The sequence below is a fragment of the Miniopterus schreibersii genome (genome assembly GCF_964146895.1).
Source record: "Miniopterus schreibersii genome assembly, chromosome: 13".
NCBI lineage: Eukaryota > Metazoa > Chordata > Mammalia > Chiroptera > Miniopteridae > Miniopterus > Miniopterus schreibersii.
Genome location: NC_138113.1, coordinates 34,064,701 through 34,077,943, shown reverse-complemented (window position 1 = coordinate 34,077,943; position 13,243 = coordinate 34,064,701). Strand labels below are relative to the sequence as shown.

General features: G+C 35.1%; 1 protein-coding gene across 8 annotated transcripts in view; it reads right to left on the bottom strand.

The window, feature by feature from the left end:
* EHBP1 (EH domain binding protein 1) overlaps positions 1–13,243 on the bottom strand; it is a 279,331-nt gene that overhangs the window by 54,957 nt on the left and 211,131 nt on the right. For 7 of the 8 annotated variants that reach the window (XM_081157052.1, XM_081157055.1, XM_081157057.1 and 4 more), the window contains one exon: positions 3,943–4,090. In XM_081157052.1, the coding sequence (XP_081013178.1) occupies positions 3,943–4,090 (148 nt within the window). The remainder of the gene's footprint in view (positions 1–3,942; positions 4,091–13,243) is intronic. The other variant, XM_081157058.1, reaches the window with a different exon arrangement.

Genomic DNA, 13,243 nt, shown 5'->3' with positions numbered 1-13,243 from the left:
TTGCAAGTATGGCATGTATAATGTTTGCAGGGCAAGGTAAAAGAGATTGGATATACACCAGCATGAAACAATGCATTCCAGTTGACACTGCACAACAGTATAAGCAAAGTAGGGATCCCAGTGGTGTGATTAATAGCACAGCAATAAGGACAGTCTTATAACACTTACTGTTTATAAATAAATTGAATGAAAAACTGGGAAATCTGGTGACAGTAAAAGAAAGAATATCTGTACTTTTGAAAAAGAAACTGAGGGTATCACTAAAAACATTCAAAAAGAAAATTCAGAAAACAGTCAAAAAAATTTCTCATTTGTATCATGATTTTTAAATTCTCCAGCCCCTATAAAATTCATAGTTTTCAAAGTTATCCTATAGAAATAAAAATAAAATAAAAAACACAATACAAATATATTGATAGAAGCTAAAAATAAGACAATTTTAGGTAAATCTATTTGCCACAATTGAAATAAAGATAATACAGGCACATGAATATCTCACAAACAAAATTAAAAACACACACATTTTCTTTACTGATTTAAAATACAAAAACAAAGTACTCTATCTAAATCAAAGAGAGGCAAAAATGTCAGTTTAAAAAGTTAAATGACCCTAACCTAACATAAACCAAAGCGATAAGCTACAGAATAAATACATACATATATATAAAACACACAAAATATATAATACATAATAAATATATGATATAATATCATCTTAAAACAAGGTAGGCACTTTCTTGCAAATGCCCATGGACTATTAACAAAAATTTAACATTTATTTGGCCAAAATAAAAACACATTAATTCTCAAAGCAGAAATTCAGGCCATATTCTCTGACCACAATACCACTCAACTAAAAATAAAAATACCAAACTTTGTCCCCAAACACCTGTGCCTTGCCAAGTAAGATCAATACAATAAAATGAACCTGCAAGTTTGTTACACAGCATGAGAATTTTAAAATGAGGCTGTTATAGGTCTATAACTACAAAATGATGCAGAAATTGAAAAAACTTGTAGTATACCACAATATCACCTGTTCTCTTGTAAGTCCTAAAATTGTCAAAAGGAGGACAAGTAAATGCTAGACTGTAGTTCCTTGGACAGGTGTGATTCTGTTATTTAAAAAATATTAGGCTATTTCTGGTTGCAACAGGATGCAAGTGGGTTGCCCAAATCCATGGCTATACATGACCTAAAATACCTTGCATATATTCTCTGTGGACGCCATGAAGGTGAAGACACCTCACCTTAAACTTAAGTTTCTTTTATTCACTGAGCCTGACTGCTGCTTGAGAATGGTGCAGCCAATGAGTCTGATTAACAACCAAGTTCAAACACATTCCCCAGGCTACGCTTTCACCTTATTATTTCAGCTCTTGACTACTCTCTCGTCTTTTTCACTCTAGACCACTGCTTCCAAAATCTTCCTACTCTAGTCCTCCATCTAGGCTAGTCAATACTTATTTCTCTCTCCTCCTTTCACACTATTCCTTATTCAGATTTGATGATTCCCACTAGACACTGGAAGAGTGAACCCTACTTTGTTAATTCTTTCCCCTGCTTATCAACCTCATAGCATCATTTCCCTTCAAAATTAGCCTCTTGTGAATCCAAGTGAATTTTAATTTGCTATGTAAGGGCCAGCAAACTATAGTGTATGGGTAAAATCCAGCCCACCACTTTCTTGGGATAAATAAGAAGCATGCCCATTAATTTACATATTGTTCAAGGCTACTTTCAAGCTATAAAGGCAGAGTTGAGTAGTTAAGACAGAGACCATACGGCCTGCAAAGCCTGAAGTATTTACTCTGGCCCTTTTCAGGAAGTTTGCCAAATCCTGTCCTAGCACATCTATATAAAAATGGTTGACCTTCAGGCAGGAATTTTACCCTCTCCTTTGTCCTAAAGGTCTCTTCCCCCAACTCTCAGCCCCAACAGCTTCAGCTTAGATCTTGAGGCCAGAGCAGACCTAGTCTTTGTGGAGAGAGGCCAATATCCACCTCTGAGATGAGGGAATAGGTCTGCTCCACTTGTTGTAAGTCAATCTGATTAAGAGCCTACTATGTGATATGTGGCTGCTTCCAACATCCAAGGTATGGTGTGTCCTATGGGAGAAATGGACCCTGGTCACTTTGGTATTAGAGAACAGAGTCTGGGCTCTTCAGCAGGTTCTTATAAGTCACCTGTTCAAACCTGTCCCATCTTCACTTCACCTGGCTCTCCCTGTTCTAGTCTGTACTTCTTTGCTAGTTCTGCAGATCCACTCCTCATTTGTTCTTTATTTACTTTGTTGACTGTTGAATGATGCCAAAATATGGTCCTCATTTTCTCTATCTACCATGTAGGGAAGATAGCCATTTTGGGGGTTGTAACACTGATCAAGTCTCTCTACTTAGTCATGTCCTGACTTAGCTTCAACTGGGGTTGGATTCAAGAGATGAGACCTATTACATAGATGAACCATCCCACATGAACAATCAAAATATTTAATTCTTAGCCTTCCCAGAGTTTATAACTCATTTAGCATTGTTAGTTGCTCACTGCTGGGGGGAAAAAATTAAGAGAGACTCTGCTATTATTACTATTCTCCCACGGGTTTATAATGCCACCGGTAGGTAGAGTTAGTAGCTTTATGACAGTCTATCTGAAGGGTCAAGACATTAGTTTTTACTCCTTCATTCTGAGATATAAGGAAGCAAAAAATTTTAACACACTTAGAATATCTGGATTTTTTATAAAATCAAGGTAATATCTTATTAATAGCAAATGAATGCAAATTACCATAGCATTATATAAATGTAGCTGTGAGTAGTTACTGATGTTACTATAAAACTTTAGTAGATAGTGTAGAAACTGCAATAAAAACTCTGAATGACAGGAGTTGAAAAGGTAAGATGAAGGAGTTAACTAAGATGTAAACATTCTGAGAAGGCCAGATGGATATATATCAGCTGTTTGGGAAAGCAGCTTTCAAATTTATGGGATGGAGGGTTATATGCTATAGGCATTAATTGGAATTCTCTATAACAGTAAGCTTCTAATATAAGGAATCAATGAGAAATAATAGCAGTACGTTTCAGTTTACTTTGAAGAAACTTATCATTGACCTAGAAATAGCTTACCTTTGTTTCAACTCTCTTAGGTCTTATTTGTTTCCTCACTTGCCTACTCTTTACAGTGATCTTAGCATTCTAAGACTAAGACTAAGACTAACTCAGGACAGGTACCAACATGTTTTGGTAGATAAATAGATTATACATTTTTGAAATAAAAAATACCCACAGTCCTCTTAAATATACTTCTCTTAAATAAAAATTAAAAATTTCCAAGTTAAAGATGCCCAAATTGAGCACTGAGGGACAAATTAAAACTCTCTTTAATTATAGTATAAATAGTCCTTGTCCCAACATCAATAAGCTTAGACTAATTTATGCATATATTGAAGAAAACTCTCTTAGGATAAGGAAATAAGAAAAAATGGACATGGGACTTATTAAAAATTCTTACATGTCAGGCTATAATGCCAGAACATTGTTGAAGTTACTTTCTAAAGAAGAGGTTCAAAGTGAAAATCTTTCACACCAAAGCTCCCCAACCTAACAAGTCTTGTGATCTGTTAAGGACTTGATTGCATTTTACTCACTCCTAATACAATTAATGAGGCATCATGGGAAACCACAAACCAAAGTCTGAATTTTCTCCTGTAACATATTCTAAGAAAATACTCCTTGAGTTAAAAATTAAGACAAAAAGTTGATTTGAAAAACAGCAACTGTTATCTACTGATTTATTATGCTTCCTTTAGGTTTTTTACAACATATCAATAGGTTAGAAACTTTATGTATCTGATGCAATATTTTGAAGAATAAAAAGTCCCAAAAGGTCTACTACGGATTTCTGGGTTGTCTGTAGAATATGATACAAGATTTTTTAACTCACCTCCAGATGCCTTTGACCTTTCTTTCAACTTTTCTGTGGCCATTTCACCATAGCTGGGAAGTTCTGACATCTTCACTCCAGATCGAGCTTCTGCTATTAGCTGACGAGCTCTCTCTCTCAGCTGCCGACGTCGCTCTTCATCTTGCTGCTAAGATATATTGAACAGTTGCCAACTCAGTAATTGACAGAAATGCAATTTCATTTTCAATCTGATCATCATGATAGTAACTGGTTTACAGCATGGTGCTTGGCCCACATTATAAATAGGATGCTCTATATCAGTTGGATGTCACACCATTTTTAAAAGACATCTTAGAATCAGATTTTTTTTAAAAAACATTTACAAAATTACTGTATTAAAATGTCTGTTAAAAATTCAAACTAGCTTCTAAAGTATTGGCAATATATATTACTGAGGAAATAGCAGAAACTACTAATAAAATAATCAGGCTTATATAGAAAAGAAAGAATATGTCTTTCCCCCAGACACATATTGAAAAGAAAAAGTAAAATTGAATGTGGCTTTTGATGTTTAAAATTACCAAAACTACAGAGAATTAAATAAGTAAAACAGTTTTTGCTTACTAAAAAGGTTTATTATGAATCACACATAATCAATGTGAAATTTCAGTATTTCCTAATATTGAAAAAGAATTTCAATTAATACCTTATTTTTAAGAATAGAACTTAATTTTCTAATAAAAGCATAGAATACTGACTTAAAAAGTGGCAAAAAATGCTGCTACACCATGTTGATCAAATATAGGAAGTGGTATTTTTAGGGTACTGGAGTAGAAATGGGAATGGGAATAGTACACTAGTTGCACAAGTTATTGCTGTTGGTAGTTTTAAAATCAGAATTGGGTAACTCATGTACTATCCTCATTCTTACTCTTTCCCCCAGACACATATTGAAAGGAAAAAGTAAAACTGAATGTGGCTTTTGATGTTTAAAATTACCAAAAACTACAGAGAATTAAATAACTAAAAGAGTTTTTGCTTACTAAAAAGGGTTATGATGAATCACACATAATCAATGTGAAATTGCTTTGTAAACTGGAAAGTATGTAAAATAAGGCATTATTATGACAAAACAAAGTCTGAAATAATCTGGCCCTAACATATCTTTGCAGTAGTACCTTCCCTTAACCTCTCCCACCCTCCATTAAACCTCGCATCTATTAATACAGAATTCCTTGTATCATGTAGTGTCATGGATTTGAGTGTCATTTCCTCTTCCCGGAATGTTCTTCTCTCATCTTATTTAACTCCTGTTCATTCTTCAAGATTCAGTTTAAACCCACTAAACTTCTCCTGACTATTCTTCCCTCCTCCCCACTAATGGAATAAAGTAGTGTGTGTATTGCGTTATTACTTTTTAAAATAATGCTTGTCAAGTTACATTATTACTCTGTATAAATGCTTCCTTCCCAGTAGAACTGAGCTACTTGAAGGCAGGAGCTATATCTGATTTACCTTTGTATCTATGGTCCTTGGTACATACCTTGGTACTTGGTACTTGTTACAGAAATTTCAAGCATGAAAATTTTGTAATTAATTCTCTCAAAAGCTTTTAATATAAAGGGAAAGATAAAATTGCCACAATAAGGAGGTCTGATAAAAATCCAGCTAGAGTTCAGAAGAAAGAACATTTTGGCTGAGGAGCAAACAGAAGGCATCGTGGCATCATGGTTTTGAGCTGGGCCTGCAGAATGAGCAGGAATTGAAATGTGTACAGATGGGAGTCGGTAGTTAGGTGAGTCAGTGTAGTAGAGACTAGGAAGTAGGAACAATACAAAGACATTGAGGCAGGAAAGTATAATGGGGGAAAAGTACATAGTCTAGTTTTCTTGAGCATAGGGCAAAAATAATGACCGAAAGACAAGACAGGAAAAATAAAGCTGTGTAGATAGACTATAGAAGCCCTGTCCAACAAGGTGAAGTACTTTATTTTTACTCTAAAGAAAGTGAGGGCCAACTAAATGTTTGGTTTCGTGTGTGGACAACCAGAGGTGTATTTGAGAAAGATTAATCTGACAACAGCGTGTAAGAGGCTGGCACAGAGGGGCTGAAAAGAGACTTGTTGGGAGGTTATTATAATAATCCAAGGAAGTTGTAATGAGATCTAGAACTAGGATGGTGGCAATGGGAATGGAAAGAGACAAATGTAAGATATATATTAGAGGGTACAATTCTTGGTAACTAATTAGATGTGGAGGGAAGAAAAAAGCTGACACAGAAGTTTTAAACCTGGGCAACTAGTAGAACTGTGACAATAAGAATACAAATAGAAAAACTAAGAGGAACTCTAAGAAGGCAGAGAGAGAAAGTCTGGGGTAAGACAGACTTGGGTTGAGAGGTTGGCAGGACATCTGAGTGAAGATGTTAGTACGTAGCTGGGAAGTGAAACTGATGCTAGAAGTAAAGTCAAACTATGACCACAGAGTGATGGCTGAAGTAACAGGAATATATGAAAGCACCTGAAGAGGTACTATAGAGAAAAAGGAGGGCTACTAACGAAAACATGGAAAACATCTATATTCAGACCAGAGGGGGGGAAAGAGAAAGAGGAAGAAGAGAACTAGAACACTGACGTATTCTGCAAATCAGAGTAGCAAAGGATTTCATGAAAAAGGGAGTAATCAACTACAGTAAATGTTCAAAGTTAATGAATCTGAACATTAAAAAAGGGCAATTAAATTTGTCAGGTAATACTATTAGGTGCTGGGGTAGACACCAGATTGGTGGAGCTCAAGCCTAGGTAATTCTTCCACAACTTTTTGAAATGGCTAGAAATGAGAGCTGGCAAATTAATGGGGATAGATTAATGGGGGTATCACATTGACCCAGAGACAAGCTTGAAGCTTCTAGTGGATGAACTAAACAATTTCAATATCAAAAAGGAACAATTACTGCAATGAAATTAAATGAATGAAATTGTACACTGAATTAATAAAAATTCATCAATTTATTATGATATTCAAAAAATTCTTATAAGGATGTATAAACTCATTTGAGGCACCATTAAAATAACTCTTGAAAATTAGAATTAAAGGAAAAGAGTCAAGCAATTACTTTGTATTTTTAGTAGGAACTGAATTTAAGGTAACTAAACAATCCCAGTTAATGATAGAAAGCTCTGTTTTACAAAATAATACCAGCTATGATGGTAATTTCAAAAAGGTAAAACTATAAAGAGATAACTTTGCCATTCATAAAACAATGACTGATTCTGTCAAGGATTATCAACTGTTATTAAAGCTCTTAGGTAAGTGTCTGATGGGGAATAGGATATTAATATTATACTATGGCAGCCTGTGTTTTCTAAAGATGGAACAGAATTTCTTATTCTACATGCTCTCTCCAATATGACCTTGCCACTCACTCATCAAGAACTAGAATTTAATTCCTTTCTCCTTGAATCTGGGCCAGCTTTAGTGACTTGTATATAATCAACAGAATGTAGAAATGTTGTAGGTGATTTCCAAGGCCACGCCCCTTTTGCCCAGTTCTCTTGAAATTCTTGCATTTTGTACCCCCTGGGAACCCAGCTGTCATGTTGTGAGAATCCAAATTACATGTAGGTGCTCCAGTCCACAGTCCCAACTGAGTTCTGCCTTGAGTTTTCCTGGCTCAAGTGCCAGACATGTGAATGAAGAAGCCTTCACAGGATCTCAGCCTTTAGCCATTTTAAGTCACCCCCAACTGCCGAAGTCTCTCCAGCTAAGGCCACAGACAATACGAAACAGAGATCAAGCATCCCCACTGTGCCCTGTATGAAGTCCTGACCATGGAATCTGTGAGCATAAAAATAATATTTTACATCACTAAGTTTGGGGCAGTTTGTTACACAACAACTGTAATTGGAACATATGCTTAAGTAACACCACACAGATTACTTTCTAGTTGCAAGGGGAAAACACGATTGTAAATGGAAAGATCAGAACTAGATCACGGATTAGGGACCAATAATCTAATGGCCATCTTAGCATCACTAATATTGGGTGAACCACACATTATATGTTTTTTGATGTGAAACACATGAAGTGCATATAATCAACAGAATGTGGAAATGTTGTAAGTGATTTCCAAGGCCAGGCCCCTTTTCCCCAGTTCTAGTCCAAATGTTTAAAGTGAATCCACTAAGCCTTTACATATAATTTCCAGTTTATCATAAACACAGGGGATAGAGAAACATGAGAAACATGAAACAGCAAGTAAGCAACCAAACAAATCCAGAAGGTAGGATATTCAGGACAATTGACCTGGTCATTTTAACGAGAGTTAAGAAAAAACACACACAACAAAACCAACTAACCAATCACCATCACCTCCAACAAAAGGGATTAACCTGATACGCTAAATCCTAAATTAGATACTAGTTTGGATAAACCAACTGTGAAGGATATTGTTGAACCAATTAGAGAAATCTGAATATAATCATAGTATTAAAGGAGAAAGAATACAACTTGGCTAAAAAAAAGTTTACAGAGTAGTAACTTCATTTTGTCAAAATAAATACACACATAAATATATGTATGTATACAAAAACACACAGAAGTGTATTCACAAAGCTGTTATGATAGAGATAGATATCTGGGTATGGAAATGTGATGCTTTTGTTTTCTTTCATTTGTCTTCATTTTTTAATCTTCTATAGTAGATATGTACTATGCTTATAATAAAAGTTATTTTTAAAAAAGAATCTTGGGGAAAGGAAGGAAAGAGATAAGATGGTAGGCTTCTGAGGGTGAGTGGTACTTATGGTGGAGGCAAAAGAAATCTAAAATTTAAGGGAAATTTAGAGATAAGAACTTATTTGTAGTTAGAGGACTAGTACATACTAGGCAGGGTGAGACTGAAGATGCAATAATAATATACAAAAGTCTTCAGCTCACTATTACTATTTCTGAACTTGGAAAATATACTAGGAATAAAAGAAAATACAGACTTGATAATGGTGAGTTTGGTGATGGTTGCTGATATTTCCTGAGTTTTTATGGGACCAGTCCTTTACACGCATGATCTCATTTAATTTTCACAACCCAATTTTTTACCAATGAGAATATTTAGAGTTCCAAGATCACACAGGTAGAACTGATGTCAGAGCCAGGAGTCCAGCTCAGGTCTGACTACAGAGTCCTTGTTCTTAACTACCAAACTATTTGATCCCCAAAAGTATCAAATTACATGACCAACTGAGGAAAATTGAGCTTTTACTAAACTTTAATCTTTCAAACTTAAGAAAAGTTAAGAGCACTAATAAAAACCATTACTGGATATGCCTCAGGCAAATAGGTTTAAGTGAATTTCACTGTGCGAATAACTTCTTGCAGAGCTGGAATTTGGTGATTCAGACTAAGATGAAGTGGGCTTAGGTCATCTTAACTGAATTAAAATGAAATAAATGACTCTACCTTTCTGAATATGAAATGGGACCCATTTTTTTTCTTACAAACTACTTCCTTAACCATGCCCCCTCCCCGTCCCAACAATATTCCCATCTGCAAAGGTTTCTGAGAGCTGACCAAGAGTGCAATTTAAAGCAGACAATCATTAATAAAACCAACTCTAAATACTAATTAGGGACATTTCATCAATTTCCATGTAAATTGTTTGTTTGTACCCATTTACCCATCATTGTTCTCTATACAATAGAAAAAAATGCAAATGAACAAATCAGAATGCAGCCCTAATGGGACTTTCTGTTTATAACCATTAGCCCAGAGGTGTGCTGCAATTCAATTCTCAAGTAGCAAGATTTAGCCTCATTAACAGGCTGGAAGGGCAGGTTACAACTCATAAAACCCTACAGTAAACAAAGTTTATGGACACAGCACAAAATCTTGAGCCTGATTGACAGAATTCTAGTTCCCTATCAGATTGCCTTGATTTACTTTTCTACTAATGTCCTGACACCACAGAGACAATTCTGCTAGAGCCTAGAGCCCTCGGGTGGGATGGCATATTTGCATTGTTTGTTTTCTCACCCATTAACTTCCCTTAGGACAAAAAACCAACTGAGAAAACAGAAGTTAATTGTTAGGGTCAGAAGGAAAAGCTTGTAATTATAGCAATTGATTATGCAACCAATTTTAATTTAATTGATAGTATTAATTTCCAGATTCATTATACATAAATCTATTTCATTTTAATTTTTATATGTAAGCTTCATTAAATGTTTCTGCAGTAATATTTAAAGAATAGATAGCAACAAAATCTAATAATCTTTTACTTAAAAAAGACATATTGTTTATGTTAGAGGAATAAAATGACCAGAAAGTAAGGACAATGATTACTTCATTATTTTTGAATAGCATTTAGCACAAACTGCTCAAATATGCAGATAATGAATATTTCTGGCAATGATGGTTTGCCTACTGACCCAAATACATAAATGAGTTACTGCTATCTGTTTTGGCCATTCTGTATTCAAAAGAAGACAGAAACTCATAGCTATAAATAAATCATGTCTACTATGCTGAAAAAAAGAAATCTTTTCACTGGGATACAAAGGTAACAACGAAGACTGATGTCACTAAAAAGAAAAGTACAGTTGAAAAATCCAACACATAGGAAACTATATATATTTTATTTACCTGCCTTGTCTAAATACACTTAAATAAACGGTAGTTAGACTTCCTATTTCTAAGAATGGATCTGATGACATTTGCCTCTTTCTATACAGTATTATTTAAAGTTAAACCAAGTTATGTGGGTAATCTAGATTTTGTAAGATGGAAGTACTTTTTGGAAGATTTGATGGAGGCTATATTTTGGGAGGCCTCTCTCCCCACCACCATCTTTTTACAAATTATAACAAATTGTTGTAAATACCAGTTCTGTGTCTGCGCAGTTTTCCGCATGTTGTCTCATTTACTACTCACAACTTTGTAAGGTTAACTACTATCTCTCTTACTTGACAGAAATTGAATCTCACTTAACTACACTGCCCAAGCCCAGCCGGGCATAGATCAGTGGTTGAGCACTGACCTAGGGTCCTTGAGATTGAGGTTCAATTCCCAGTCAGGGCACATGCCCAGGTTGCAGGCTGGATCCCCAGTGGGAGGCGTGCAAGAGGCAGCCAATCAATGACTCTCTCATCATTGATGTCGCTCCCTTCCTCTCTCTGAAATCAATAAAGATATATTTTAAGTAAGTAAGTAAATAAATAAATAAATAAATAAATAAATAAATACACTGCCCAAAGTCATATACCTTGTAAAAGGCATAGTAAGAATTAAAATCTGTGTGTCTGATTTCAAACCCCTGGTCCTACATATTATATAACTGGTGTACAGAAATTTTCTGAGACCCTATTGTTATTGTGATTTTTTTTAAAAGCCAGTTTTTTGCTTACACTTAGACTATACAAATCAGGTTAAATTCCCCTTTGTGCTACTGAATGCTGACAGGTGAAGAGAAACTAACTTGCTTATATTCATTTAAAACTTAGGTGCCTGAATTTAAGTTATAAGCCCTCAGAAAAGTGCTGAATGTGGTACATTTAAGCTTTACTTTTCTCTTTGCTAACATCTTCAGGACAAGGCAAAGGTCCTGTTATGGTGCAAAGAGCTTGTATGTTAATACAATGCATTTAAAGATTTCAAATACAGAAGCTAGATCAGAACTAACCACTTTGGACATAAACGAAAAAAATACTCAGCTCTTTCTCAGTATGTCTTCAAGTTACTATTTTTCTTATCATTCCAAAATGGTCTACAATCTGCCATAGATAGATGCACTAATAAAATTTGACGATTTAAGGACAAACCCTTCAAGAATCAGTAATGTAATCCCTTGTTTCCTTTCCATAAAAATGTGTTGGTATGCAGTTTCCATATTTCACAGCTCACCGACACCCGGGCAAGCGCCTTCCACTGCTTCAGTGCTGCTACTTTTAATTTTATCGTCCTCAGCTTAGTAATTAAAGTGATCTGCAGTGGCGTCCCAGCGGCTGACACAGCCACAACCCCAGCAGACTTCCGCTTTTAAGGGGAAGGGCTAAGAAAAAGACGAGAGTTTCATTTCACAGAGAACAAGAAAAATCAAGCTTCTCCAGTCCTCAACTTCATTCAATTGTTCTTTCAGCAGCCTCTGGATCTTAAGAATCAAATAAAAATGGTTGCCATGGGGGGTCCTTTTATACATGCCGCAAATGTCACCAATTGACATTACTTTAGCCAAAAAAATGATGCCATGGATTTGTGAAGGTGAATTAGAACATAAGAAACTCTCAGTGTAGCTGCTGAGATCATTACCCACCCAAGGGTGTCTTTTACAATATTAGATATTTTTATTCAGTCAGTTGAAAAGTATACATTGAAAAGTCTTTCTGCTTAAGAAACACATCTACATACATTTTTGTGAAATAAGCTTTAAAAAAACTTAAAAAATATATTATTTCAAATAATGTAGTTTGCAACTTTATTCTTTATAAATCTGCTTATAACACAACAAAGCACTCTATTTCTACCAACAAGCCCATACTTCCACATCCTTTACTTCCCTTAATAACACAATATCCTGTGCTTACTTGTACTATCTTCAGTGTTTCATACACTCTTAGTGACTGGACTTTTATTAATTGGGCTAAGTACATTTTAAGTTATCTAAAAATGGGCTTTACTTAGTACTGCTAGTATTTCACAGGATTCTGTTCTCAAAATAGTCCATGAAATTCCTCAATTTTGTAGTAAACTAAGAGAAAGAACTTGACTGCAACCCTTTCATCATTAGACAGGAAGCAAGACTCTGTTATTAGGCATTTAGAAAGGAAAAAAAAAAAAAAAAGAATCTGTGCTTGTCCAGAGGCAAGGATTACCAAAGTGCACCTATTCAGTTGCTACCAAAGATAGAATGAAAATAAAAAATAAAATTACAAGATCTTTAAAGATTTGGGTAGACTAGATATTTTACTGCCACCTTGATCAGCTCTTGACTGAATAAATAGGATTTAGGGTGAAACATTAAAACTGTTTAGCAGATCTTTTCAACCCATTTCAAACTTTTCTTATGCTGGTTTGTAATATAAGCAGACATGCTTATAAATGGCCACACCTGCTCATTTCTCTGGGGATGGCCTGATCTCTGTTTCTCTAACAAAGAAAGAAAGGAAGAAAAAAAATCAGCCTTTCTTGTTGCAAAACAGAGTGGAAAGTCAAAATCTTTCTCAAGTTTGCCCCATCTGGTCAGATTAAATCTTTGATCAACCCTGGGGATTACATTTATTTTTGTAGTAACTACTAAATTTTGAATTTGTTTAAAATACACAGGCAAAATATTAAACAAAATGTGAACT